General features: G+C 41.1%; 1 protein-coding gene across 1 annotated transcript in view; it reads left to right on the top strand.

Annotated features, from left to right (window-relative positions):
- COL9A1 (collagen type IX alpha 1 chain) overlaps positions 1-13294 on the top strand; it is a 121040-nt gene that overhangs the window by 21201 nt on the left and 86545 nt on the right. Inside the window, exons 6-10 of the mRNA XM_044673743.1 lie at positions 6065-6151; positions 6989-7009; positions 8560-8634; positions 9160-9195; positions 9295-9357. Coding sequence (XP_044529678.1) covers positions 6065-6151; positions 6989-7009; positions 8560-8634; positions 9160-9195; positions 9295-9357 — 282 coding nt within the window. The remainder of the gene's footprint in view (positions 1-6064; positions 6152-6988; positions 7010-8559; positions 8635-9159; positions 9196-9294; positions 9358-13294) is intronic.

Here is a 13294-nt window from a genome sequence, read left to right as displayed (position 1 = left end):
TCTGCCATATTGTCTCCTGATATGGATATGATCCCAGTAGACTCCAGATAGCTTGTTCCATGGTCATGAACTGACCTTACATTCTCTATCTGGAAAGGCAGGCCATTGTATGTCAGATTTATGTCTAACTGGAAGAAGTATGTATAGTTTCAAAGAGATACCTAGGATATTGAGAGATTAAATAATGTACCCTTGGCCACCCAGTCAATATGTATCAGAAGCAGAACCTGAATCCAGGTCAGTATATCTTGATTCAGAGGATAACTGAGGCAGTGCTACCCCTCAAAGTATCTAATAGTGAAGGAATTGTAAGTAGGTTTTTGATGGAGTGTTTAATGAAAAGGACTCTTTCCAAGGCATTCTGCTAGTCTTTAAAAAATAATCAGTAATATGAAAATTGAGATTCATACCACGTGTCTGTAAAGGGTAGACATATAGACAATTTTTCAAATGCTTAGTTGGTGTTTATATTAATGCACAAAACCTTTGGCAAAGACCAGCTGAAAGACCTGGTCGGTGTTCATAGATGTATTTGTGTGTGATTCCCAATTAAATTCTACCATATAAAATAGTATTTTCAATATTTACATGGAAGTTCTTCTTTGCCCAAAGAACATTACAAACTTGGAGAAAGACCATATTCAGAGATTGCTTTGCATTTGTAATAGATAACTTGGGAAAAACCTAAATAGAAGGTTGTAGGTTGCTTGTTTAGTCATATAATTAAAGGTTCTGAGGTGGTTATAATGCAAATAGCTTTTTTAAAAAAAGAAATATAATATTTAACTCCAGGTATGAGATATTTGCATGAAAATGACTTTAATGGTGTACAAGTACCCTCTCTTATCATTCCATGATTTCTTTTCTTAGTGGGTAGGGGATAGGGACTAGATCTGTTATTTCATTGGTATAGGGAACTCCCTGAATGAAGACTCTTTCTACCAATGCAGGTTGGCACCTTCTTTGCAACTTACTGCAGGGGCTCTCAATTTTTTTTTGTGTTGTTTATCCTATTGGCAGACTTGTGAAGGCTCAGAATAGTATTTGTGCTCTGTATTTTTATTCAAAGGAAATTCTAAATTTCAGTTAGAAGTTAGAGAGGAAAAAAAGATGTACCCTGCCTCCCTCAATCTGTGTGCATATCCTACCCTAATAGCTATCTATAGATGACCTCCTTAGGGCAGTGATGGTGAACCTTTTAGATATTGAGTGTCCAAATTGCAACCCTCACACTCTATGTGATCCCTGTTCCCCTTATACCAGGTATGGGAAAGAGGAAGCATTCCCATTCGGCTGCTGAGCAGAGGGGCAGGTGATGGGAGCAATATCCTCAGGAGCAATAGAGAGGGGGAAGCAGCCCCTCTGACACATGTGCCATAGGTTCACCAACATGGCCTTAAGGGGCCTGTTAAGATCTCCTACTCATAGATTTAGTGAATTACCTAGAGCAGTGATGGTGACCCTATGGTATGGGTGCCAAAGATGGTACACAGAGTACTCTCTGTGGGTATCCCCCCTCCCTACCAGTTTGTTATTAGAAAGGCAGAGGGACTCCGGTGGAGTTGCTCCCCTCCACTTCACCACTGTGCCTGATGACATTTTTTTATTTCACCTGCCCCTCTGCCTAGCAGCCCAATGGGAATGCACAGTGGGTAAGATGGACAGCTCACAGGCAGCAGAGCTGGAGGGGAGCAGAGTGCTCAGGCCACTCTCCTCTCCCTCTCTACACTCACTGAGGACATTCTCCACTTCACCCGTTCTTCCACCCAGTAGCCCAATGAGAACATTTTCTTCCTCCCCTGTGAGGGGTAATGGCGGGGCATGGCAGGCAGTCTCTGGGTTGGGAGTGGGGCCAGACACTCTCTAAAAGGACTGCCATCACTGACCTAGAGCATTATGAAACTAAGAGGCTATCCCAGGTTACACAGTATATGTTAGAGGAGAGACTGGAATTCTGTCTTTCTGTCTTCTAGATCACCAATCTCTCCATTAAACCACACTGTTTTTTCACAGGGCTTCATTTTAATCCATACTCTGAAAACAGAAGCAGTGTGCTATAATGAATTAGAGACCTGGGCTTGGAATGTGCAGGCAGAAATTCAAATCCCTTTTCTTCACTGTGTAACCACGGGCAAGTCATTAGCGCTCTCTGACTTCCTAAGACATCTACCGAATCATAGTCAAATTGAAGTCTTCCTCAACAGAAAACTCCTATTGCTAATTGGCATGAGTGAAAGGCCTCAGATATTCCATACCTTTATTTTTGTCTGGCCACATACCCTGACACATGGTGACATAACCTAGCATATCTTCCCAGATGTAAGAAGACAGTAATTTAACCCCTCTCTAGATCTAGCAGAACTAATATCGATTTTTAGCAGGGGAAATATAGCCCTTGAATGGAAAAAAAAGACCTAATGTGTTTGGATTTATGATCTGATGGTTTGCTGGAAGGCTTCCAAGTACAAAAAGAATTTATTTACTCAGAAACACCAATTTATCTGGATTTAAGTGCCTATGAAGAAACTTCCTCACAAAAAATAAAGTTGAGGATGATAACAGTTTTCTATAGCTTTTCTGTTAATCCTCAAATCTTCCCCCCCCCCCCTTTTCTTCTTTTGTGCTCTTCTAGTTTAGGTCTCAAAATTCTTCCCATCACTGCACTCATTCACTCTTTCAGCTCTTTTTTCTTCAATTCAACAAACATACATTAATCTCTACTGTGTGTGAAATAGTGTGCTAGAATGCTAGATTCACAGACAAAATGCAAAAGAGATCAGCCTTTGCCCTAAAGAAGCTAATTTTGAGGCACGTGGGAATGTGAGAGAAGATAGGACAATATGCTTCCAAATAAATAAAGTCAAAATCTATACAAAGTAATTTTAAAAAAGTAATTTCAGGAGTAAAAATAAACTGACAATTTGGTATGTGGTTGTGTGTGTAGGCAGGGAAGGATGAGAGCATGGTTATTCAGTTGAGACCCTATAGCATACCAATACTGTCCATGAGGTTTTCTTTGCAGAGGCAAACAGGGTTAAGTGACTTGCCCAGTGTCACACAGCTAGTAAGTGTCTGAGGCCAAATTTGAACTCAGGTCTAGTGCTCTATCTACAGAGCCATTCAGCTGCCTTGGATAGGGATTTAGGATGAAGAAATTGGGAGTCTTGAAGCATTTGAAATTCCTCTTTGGAAGAACTTCAGAATTCTAAGAAGTGCTGGCATCTAATTAGGTGCTCTATTTACTGAACCATCTAGCTGCATCTACTGTTTGTACTACTAGTCCATAATTTAAAAAAAAGTCTTTCACCAATCAGATGATATTATCCTATGTCATTATGTTTAAATCTCTTTTTCATCCTTCCTAGATGGATGAGAGATAATAAAACCCACCTAGGAACCTCCCCAGAGCCAGTAAAGCACAACCACTGAAATGATTAAAACCAAGTTTATTAAGGGTAGGAAAATGATAAATACAGTCCTAAATCTATCCAGCTATAGCTCCTCCCTCCAATCTATGCTCCCCCTCTTGGGGTTTGCTCTTCTGATCTTCTCAAGTCCTTCCGATATCTCCCTGCTCTTACCTAAGACCCCAAAAGCTATGTGACTATAAACTAATCTAATTAATATGGATTAACAAAAGGACAAAGAGGAAGGAAGGCCGGCAGGTGTATTAGAGCCCTTACCTACAGTCCGGGTTTGACTTCCCTAGATAACCCAAAGTCTCAGTTGACAAACCTTTGGGATTACTTTTGCCAGTAGGATTTCTGGCAGATGGATCTCAGGGAAAAAGCAGTCCACTGCATGGAAAACTCTAAACCAAAGCATCCCTAATCTCTCCATGAGATTAGGACTAGCAACGGAAAATTGCCAGAGCAAAACCTCCTTCTAGCTCTGTAGAAACAGGAGAAATAAAATGACTGTTAATGCCAGCAAAACCCCCACAATCCTTTTCTCCTTGTCAGAATCTTCTCCCAGGGCTTGTATCCAAATTCTCCTCTTTTCCTCTTAAAGCTAATCCATGAAATTTACTCTAATCCTTACTTCCTCCACCTTGTGCTTCCCTAATCTCTGACCCTTAGAAGCTCAGGATTCTAAGGGTATCATCATTCCAGCATTTCTCTTTCTCTGACACTAAAAACTTCTCTTGACATCCAATTTCTTCTGCTTTACTCCCTCTATCTGTTGCCACTTCTCTCGACATTGCTGTTTTTGATCCTTTTCCATTTCTATAGATATCAGGAATATCAGTCAGGTACAGTTGTTCTTTCCTACCCTGAGAGGAATAAGGCTAGGATGTAGCTCTCTATGTCAATTTGGTGAGTCTCCTAGCTGTTAAGGTCTCCTAGCTCTTTGGGAATCCTTGGACAGAGAAGTTTTATTTGCAAAAATGGAAAGGGTAAGTTCTTTCTGGCCTTTACTACCAGAAAGTTGCATTTAAGGAAAAGAACATGCTGCATACCAGACGTGTCAAACCCATCCCTCAATGGGGCCATAATCAGATTAAAATGTAATTGGGAATATTTAGCCAAATAAAAAATACAATAAAATGCATATATATTAAAATGTATTTTTCTAAGTCAATATGAAGCCTTCAGAGACCCTTATGTATCATCTGCATTTCTATTTTGAATTTGGCACAGCTGCTCTATACCACTAGATTTCTCCAGGTTAAATTACCCTTTAATCACCCAAATGGCTTTTGTGAGAGTAAAGGAAGGACCTCAAACCTGTGGATGAGTTGATAAGTTAGGAAGATACTACTTATCCCAAGCAAGTGAACACTTCCCTCAGGGGAATGGGCAATTGAGAACAATTAGTTTCAACAGCCATGAAAGTAGCTAAAGCATGTGTTGTGAGGTGCTTAGAGCTTGGTCAAACATTGGAGAAACCAAGAATATCCATTGCATGCCAGGCTACCTCCACTCATCTGGCCCCTGGACTTTGATGTCTGGAGAATGAGGCTGATGACCATGCAACTCTGCCTTACTAAAATCCAAGTCACCTACAAGTCAAGACATCTTGATGGTTAACATTAATCATTGATATCAATGACAATACCACTGGCTCTTTTTGAAAAAGAAGGAAAAATGTACAACAACAACATAATGGCTTTTCCATTATATTATTTGACTCTAATTTAATGATTTTTGTTATATTTGTACTTTGTACTTCCTAATTTTCAGTACAGAGTTTCATTTCTGTGTATTTCCTCTGCCAATGAAGATCATGCCCCTTCATCAATTACTTTGTTCAAACAGTTCATCACATAGTCATCAGCCTTCTGGTTGCTCATCCTCCATGAATTTAGTTGGATTGGTCTTCACAAATAGGTCTATTATCTTTCCACTTAGGAGGGATTTGCAAAGATGCTTTGTCCTGGGATAGTATATGAGAACCCAGGGCTGCCTCTATGTAGCAATAAACATCACAGTCAGGGGGCAGCTGGGTAGCTCAGTGGATTGAAAGTCAGGCCAGAGACAGAAAGTCCTAGGTTCAAATCCGGCCTCAGGCACTTCCCAGCTGTGTGACCCTGGGCAAGTCGCTTGACTCCCATTGCCCACCCTTACCACTCTTCCACCAAGGAGCCAATACATAGAAGTTAAGGGTTTAAAAAAAGTAAAAATAAACATCAATCAAGTATCAAATGCTATCATAAGCCCTAGAGATATAATCAATCTGCCAACGAGCATTTATTAAGCACCTACTGTGTGTCAGGTTCTTTAGTAACTACTAGACCCAGAAACAAAAAGTGAAAGTAATTCTACCTTCAAGGAATAAATATGTACACATCTAAGATATAAACATACAAACAAAGGTAAATGAAGGTAAATAAAAAGTAAATAAAAAGGCAAATAAAAAGGTAAAGGTAAATAAAGTTTTAGGGGAGGGAATTAGCAGCTCTGGGATGGTCTCCTGGTAGAAGGGAGCCCCTTGTGAGTTGAGCTGTAAGCCAAACAATGATCATAATAGGGTTTTTTTTTTTTTCATAATACGGTTTTAGTAGTCTTAATGCACCCATATCTCTGTTCAAAAAGGAGCTGAACTTTGTTTTGTTTTCCTCTAGTTTGAACTCCAGTGGTTGCTGATTCACTGTGACCCTTTGAGACCCAGGAGAGAAACATGCCATGAACTTCCAGTGCGGGTAAATCTAGTACAATTTCCTCCTCTCTTCCCTTCTTTACCTTCCTAGCTGCTGACCTCCCTTTAGGAGCCGGCTACACATCTTTTATCCACCTGATGATGCGCTTAAGGTCATACAGAAAGCTCCAACCCCATCCTCAGACTTGGCTTTCAGAAACCATTTTGACATAATCCCCGGCTGGTATTTTTGGTGTTTTCTTCTGAATGCTCAGCGCAACCATCCAAACACACAGCATGTTCCTTATGTGTGCCCCCCAACCCCTTTTTTATAAAAAAAGTTTATCCCTGGCAAGTTTCACTTGTCATTCTCAGTAAAGCTGAAGGTGAGACTGAATGCCCAGGGCAGCTGTGGTGAAGACACCGAAGCCAAGACTGAGAGGACCATTTATGGACTTGCTCCAACCCGAGGCTGCCTCTGCAGAAAGGGTTAAGGGGGACTGTTGTCATTCTATCCTGCCTCGCCCCAGTCTCCAGGTTTCCTCCAATCCTGATGACCCTCCTCCAGGACCATTCATAAACAGGAGAAACAGACGCCTCCAGCCGCTGGTTTACCTTTGCAGTTGGTGTCCCGGGACTTTGGCTTTCTAGACCTGGGGGTGGGGGTGGGGAGGCAGGGTGCCGATGGAGGTCACTTTACGTGTCTTGTGGGTCTAAAAATTCAGCAAGGGCAACAGGGAGTTCAGTGTGGCCCCGTGGACTAGCCAGAGAGGTGGTGGACATGGCTATTGCTGCCCAGGACCGAGGGCCCTTCCGTTTTGGGGTCTTTCTGCACTTTCTTTGCTTGTGCCTGGCTCAAGTAAGTTCTTGGGTAATTAATCTCTTACTTTCTCATATCTTTCTTCTGCAGCCAAGCCTGAGCAATGGGGAGGTAAGTTTGGTTACTTGGCATGTGGGTATTGTTTTCTTTTATTTTGCTTTCAAAACTAAAATAAAAAGGAAGATATTCTGGAAGACTGGATGAACCCAGCTAAATATAAAATGTGGAAGGTGTCCATCACAGCCATTTTAAGGCTAGGGATGATCTTTTCTCCTCCCATCAAATTCAACTCTTGCTGCAGTCACCACCCCTGGAGCATCTGCAATTTGTGCTAGGGCAGGGGCGGACTCAGTCTCCTCTGAGCCAGCTGAAAGTCAGGCAAATATCCCTTGCAGGAAATCCTAGTTGTTCAGGAAAAAGTTGGTCGACGGTTGCATAGATTTAAAAAAAATTGAATTATTTTACCTCTCACCAGAATCATGAGGCAGATTCCTTAAGTGCAAACTTAGGAGATTTGACTCTAAAAAAAGAACTGGGGTTACAGCCTCCTCCCTGCTGCCCAAGGTGTCTGTAAGAGTGGGAGCTTGGAAAGATCTAGGTTTGACACTGGGTAGCCAAGTCTTACCTTCCCGCAGATTCTGTCGGCTTCCTCCTCTTCTAGTGGGGATGGGGTATGGGGATGGGGGAGGGTAGTGGAGGTTTGAGGTTTCACTTACAAAGCTCCCATTGTAACCTGTCTGGCAGATGGAGCTCTGAAATCTTGAAAACAGTGTTTGCCTTGACCAAGTGTAGTCTTAATAGATTTTTTTTATTAATCACAGCAAAAAGTATCCCCCCCCACCATATAATCTTAATATTTCTAAGTAAATAAAGTAAGCAGTTCCTACAGTCCTGTATAAACTATCTTCGTTTTGCTAGAGATAAAAGATATCACTTTACAGTAAAGCTGAATGTAGTTTTCCAGGCAAGATTTTCTGTAAGGGAGAATTTCTGCAAGTCTCTGAAACAACCTAGAGGCTGTATTTCCTAGCTTACTCTCTTAACTTTATCTTTCCATTAGTTTCTCCCCCTCCTCAACTCCCCCCCATCCTATCCTGTATAGCAAAAGAAAAAGATTAGAACATATTCAGTTTGCAAGACAAAGGCTATAGGTTGATCTGAGTTTTTGTGATTATTGTGGAGATTTTAAAGAATTTGTGGCTAGAGAACTTTAGTCAAAACACAAAATCAGTTTTTGATTGAAGTCAGGTATCCAATGAGCCTTTCCCTTTTTATTTGAAGACTATTTAAATGAGATTGGACTCATTCCTCTTTTATTCAATATAAAACTGTTAGGTGGTAACTATAGATTCCTCATTAACTCCCTACAATTTATCCTCCAAGGGCTATCTCTGAGTCCAGATCACTTGCCAAAACTGTGGAAGACCACCTAGGTAGAGAACGTTGCTTTTTTTAAAAGTGGTGACTAACTAGTCTGGTAACCTGTAAGAGAGCGGGGCACTGAGCTCTCAGGGAGCCCAGAGTTCCTGTTAGGACTCAAGGCTCCTGGGGGCTTCAAGTTGGACTGGGCTGGTTGGGAAGTGAATGGAAAGGGGGAGGAGGAATATGGACCAGAGATGCTCAATTGTCTAAATTGTTCTTTATGTGTCCTCCTCCACTAGAGAGGTCCCCCGGGTCCCCAAGGGCCTCCTGGTCCTCCCGGTCCCCCAGGAGTTCCGGGCATCGATGGTATCGACGTAAGTGTCTTCTTCAGGGTGGAGGAGGTTGCCCTATTCCGTGGCAGGACACTATGGGGGCCTTCTTTCCTTGGTGCTTCTCTTCTTTTATCCCCCTGAATCCTGTAACTGAAAGACTACTTTACAGGAAGCTGTAAGATGTGTCTATGGGTTGGGTTACCCCTAAACTCCCCAAACAAAACCAAACCAAAAATTAAACTAACTAAATAAAGTCACTCTGGCTCTATTGTGACCCACTAGAAGTAAACTACTGGCTATGGTGCTAACAAACTAGCTGTAGTATGCATGGGACAAAAAGCAAGTATGTTCTGGGCGCCCTCTCAAGTGCTGGTGCCTCACAGGGTATTTCTGTGGGAGAAGGTGTCACATTTCCCCTCTCCTAGCCTTACTTGCCCTCAGATCCATCCACATTATCTCTTCCCACCCCATGTCCCTGTATATGCCCCTGAAATTGTGCTTAGTCTGGATTTGGACAGTGTCCTGGTCACTTACAGAAGCTTTTCTTCTTTTCTTCTCTTGGTTTAGGGAGATCGAGGTCCAAAGGGTCCCCCTGGCCCCCCGGTAAGTGAAAAGCTTCAAACACTACCCTTTAGAAATGCCTTGAAGTTCTGCTATTTTGAAAAGTGCCTTATTTTTGGGAATCTCTCTCTCCCCCCTCAGGGTCCCAATGGAGACCCAGGAAAACCAGGAGCTCCGGGCTTACCCGGCACACCAGGTGCAGATGTGAGTACAGAATTATTGACTTGGAGGAGATCTTGGAGAAGGGTGGGTTGAAGTGGGTTTGGAGGCTGAAGGAGGTGGGAAGGCTGAGAGCTAATTGCTGGAAAAGCTTTGAATGCCTCCTTGTCCTTGGCTCTAGCTGGCTACGTTGCATTGCATTCAGCTTTTTGACAGTGCTGGGCTTGGAGTATAGGGAAAACTGGAGCATCCCTGGAAAGTAGACTTAGCCTGTGCTGGTGTATCCCCCACTCAGAAACAGAGCAGGGATTGTGGAGACTCTCAGAACAGTCTGGCCTTTTCCCCTCTTTTGCAAAAAGGGGAATACAGTAGTGCCTTGTCTGTCTTACTAAACTAACTTTGCTTCCTCCATCAACCCACTCAATGCCCACTTATTTGTCCAGGGATACTCAGACTGACTGGTTTGAGGCGGGGAAGTGAGCATGAGTTGGGCTTTGAGGATTTTGTGCTACCTGGGAAAGGAGATGTTTAAATCCATATTTTGAACATTCTTGGGACTCACCTTCACCATCTGGTATCATTTTAAAAAATGAGATTTAGTGGTCTCTTTTCTCTTGATTTTTGTCTCCCTCTCTACCCTTCTCTCTCTTGTTCTCCCTACATCCCTCTTTTCATTACTTCTCTCTTTTCTTCAGCTAAGAGCTAGGGAGGTGATTAAAAAAAAAGCTTAGATAAAACAATGTCTCCAAGAATGGAGCATAACGACTTACATAATGATTTACACAGATCCTTTTTGGTTTAAAAGCACTTTCCTTGTAGCTACTCAGTGTAAGAGGGAACATTATGAGACTGACCATAAATTAATAATTTTTATTAATCAAAAGTAGTAGAGGAAAAAGATGGAAAAATAGGATATATATATATATATGTTACTTTCCTTTTTGTTCCATTTAGCTTGCTTTTCTGTGGCCACCATTAGGGCCCCCTAGCCACAGGGAAGTCCAACCAGCAACAAACATGGAAGAGAAGAGAGTGAAATCAGCTCTTGCCTCAGTTTATCAAACGTTTTCTCCTCCCACTAACTCTCACATATTATGTCTTGGGAGCCAACTGTGGCTTTCTATTTTGCCTGGGCTGCCCAGGGGGGCAGTCTAAAGAGCAGTGCAGGGGACATCATCCTGCCCCCTGTCTTGTGATCTCTTGACTCTATTGCTACCTCTTTCCTGCTGTCATTCTATTCTCCTGACCCAATCCATTGAACAATTTCCTTCAGATAATCCTTTCCTCTGGGTCGAGTTCAGGATCACACCATGTATGCAGCAGATAGCTGTGGGACCCCAGAAGGGTGGGTGGGGGAGAGTAAATTTCCTTTGGACATCAGTGAGGTCAGTGCTATTAGTAGTATCCTCTTTCTAGTTTTTATAGTTGAGGAAGCTGAGGCTAAGTGAATTAAGTGACCTCCCCAAGCTACACCTAGAAAGTTAGAGACCAGGTCAGCTGATTCCACTTCAAGTCCAGAATAATTCTTTTGACTCCAAGTCTAATGTTCTTTTCATTACACCATTCAGAAGGGGTACAAGATAGTATTGCACTCCAGCAAGTCTACTCAATTTCCTTATTTTCCCAGGAACCATGGCTTTGGGTTATGGTATGATGGAGAAAATGGAGAGAGAAATAAAAGCTGAGTTATCAAGCAGACTCCAAGAAGGAAGGCAAGAAGAAGCCTTAGAGATTGATAGTGCACCATAATTACTGCTGCACTGCAGTCTTCTTCTCTAGAAGAAGAAGAGTAGTAATATAATATAATACTATATTTCTTAAGGGGAAGTGTGTCATAATGGATAGAAAACCAACTTTGTATTTAGGAACACTTGGCTTCAAGTCTTGCCTCTGACACATTATAGTTGGATGACTTTGGGCAAGTCATTTAACCTCAATGTCTTAGGCAACTCTCTTAGACTCTAAATTCAAGAGAAGGTGCTAATCTACATTGACTTTTATTAAGGTGATATTCTTTAAAAACAAAAAAAGAATTTTTTAAACCCTTACCTTTTGTCCTAGTAACAATCTGATTTGCCCAAGTCACAGAGCTAGAAAGTGTCTGAGGTCAGATTTGAACCCAGATCCTCCCATCTTTAGACCTGGTGCTCTATCCACTGTGCCATCTAGCTGCCCCAAGGGGACATTCTTATATCTCTGAAATTTAAATAATTTTCCTGAGGTCACCTAGTCAGTATGCTTCAAAGGCAAGTCTTGAACCCCAGTCTTCCTTAGTATGGGACCTTTTTCTCTCTTCCTCTCCTTTCCTCCTTCCTTCTATCTTGGGAAGAGCTGGTAGTATGCACTGAAAAGGAATCCCAAAATGATAACCAAGAAGACACTCCTTTCTATATTATTCTCCAGAGTATAATCAATGACTAACAAAACTATCCTATCTCTACCTTCAAAGATAGATTCCTAGGTCCTATAGGACCCATGCCAAACTAAGTGCCAGAGGCAAGTAGAACTACTCTCAGCTAATAAGAATAAAAGTTAACATTTACATAATAACACTTTAAGTTTTTCAAAATTCATTACAAATATTTCGTTTGATCCTCAAAACAGGTAGGTGCTGTTATTATCCCCATTTTGCAGTTGAGGAAACTGAAGCAGACATAGGTTAAGTAACTTACTTGCTCTGGGTAACTCAGTTAAATAAGTGTCTCAGTATTTGAACTCAGATCTTTTTGGCTTCAGGCAGGTAGGGTAGCACAGTGAGGACTCATCTTTCTAAATTCAAGTGCAGCTTCAGTCTCTTGCTAGCTGTGTGGTCTTGGGCAAGTCACTTAACCATGTTTGCCTTGGATTTTTTATCTGTGAAGTGAGTGGAGAAGAAATGATGAATTATTCTAGTATCTCTGCCAAGAAAAACCCACATGGATCACGAAGAGTCAGACACCCTGAAAAATGACTGAATTTCCTGACTCCAAGTACAAGTGCCGTCTAGCTAACTTTTAGCAACTTGGGAATACCTGATCCCCAAATATATCTAGTGACTAGGATAATACCTGGAAGTTAGTAGCTACTAAGTAGATGCTTGTTGATTGAATGATTTATTTCTTCCTACCAAATGACTTCCAGGATGGCTAAACAAGCACCTTCCTTCTTCCTTTGCCTCCTGATAACTGGCTTTAGAAAGAACTTTTTTTTATAGTCCTCCATGTGAATTCAAAAATTGAAAAGAGCTCCAGAAAAAAATCTATAATTTTCAATATCAAAAAATCTCTGAAACTAGACACAATTTGTTTCGATTTCAACTTTTTAGATATGACTTTACGTTTTAAAGAAAGCTTCAGTTACTTTTCCCTGAGAGTTAAAACATTTAATTAAACAAGGTCTTCCCTAGCAGTCAGTAACAATGATAATCTTTGTAAGCCATTTATTGCTTTGGTGGGCTGACTCCCGTTACATGTTAAAATGCTTTATTGGTCTTTTTATGAATGTGAGTAGTGGCACTGTCAGAATCCTAGGATTGAGGAAAGGAATGTTATATTTGTATTTGATTAATATAAACTTAGACTATATAATTAGTTTGATTTCAGTTCCTTCTTTGACATATAATGAAATACCAAAACTGTGGTCTTATAATAATAAGATGAAGTGGTATTCATTATGGGCTATTAACACCAGTAGTTCTGTTGTTTAGTCGTAACAAAGAATTTCTGTCTAGAATATCTTCTCCTCTGATGCAAAGATAATTTCTAAAAAAAAAGTTTCCATTTTTCTTAAATGTCTTTGTTCTTGATTTTTAAAAATGAACATTACATAATAGAGATTGTCTTTTACTAAAAACCCATGGGAAAATCTTCTGGTAAAGTTATACCCAAACTTGGCCAGGCAATTGAGGATCAGGCTTATTCCTAGAAGGATGACTTCTCCGTAACCCGCTTCAAAATTTAATGGCATAGTACAATGGAAAGAGCACTAGATTTAGAGTCAAAGA

This window comes from Gracilinanus agilis, chromosome 4 (genome assembly GCF_016433145.1).
Source record: "Gracilinanus agilis isolate LMUSP501 chromosome 4, AgileGrace, whole genome shotgun sequence".
In the NCBI taxonomy this organism is placed as follows: Eukaryota; Metazoa; Chordata; class Mammalia; order Didelphimorphia; family Didelphidae; genus Gracilinanus; species Gracilinanus agilis.
This window is presented reverse-complemented; position numbering and strand designations above follow the sequence as displayed.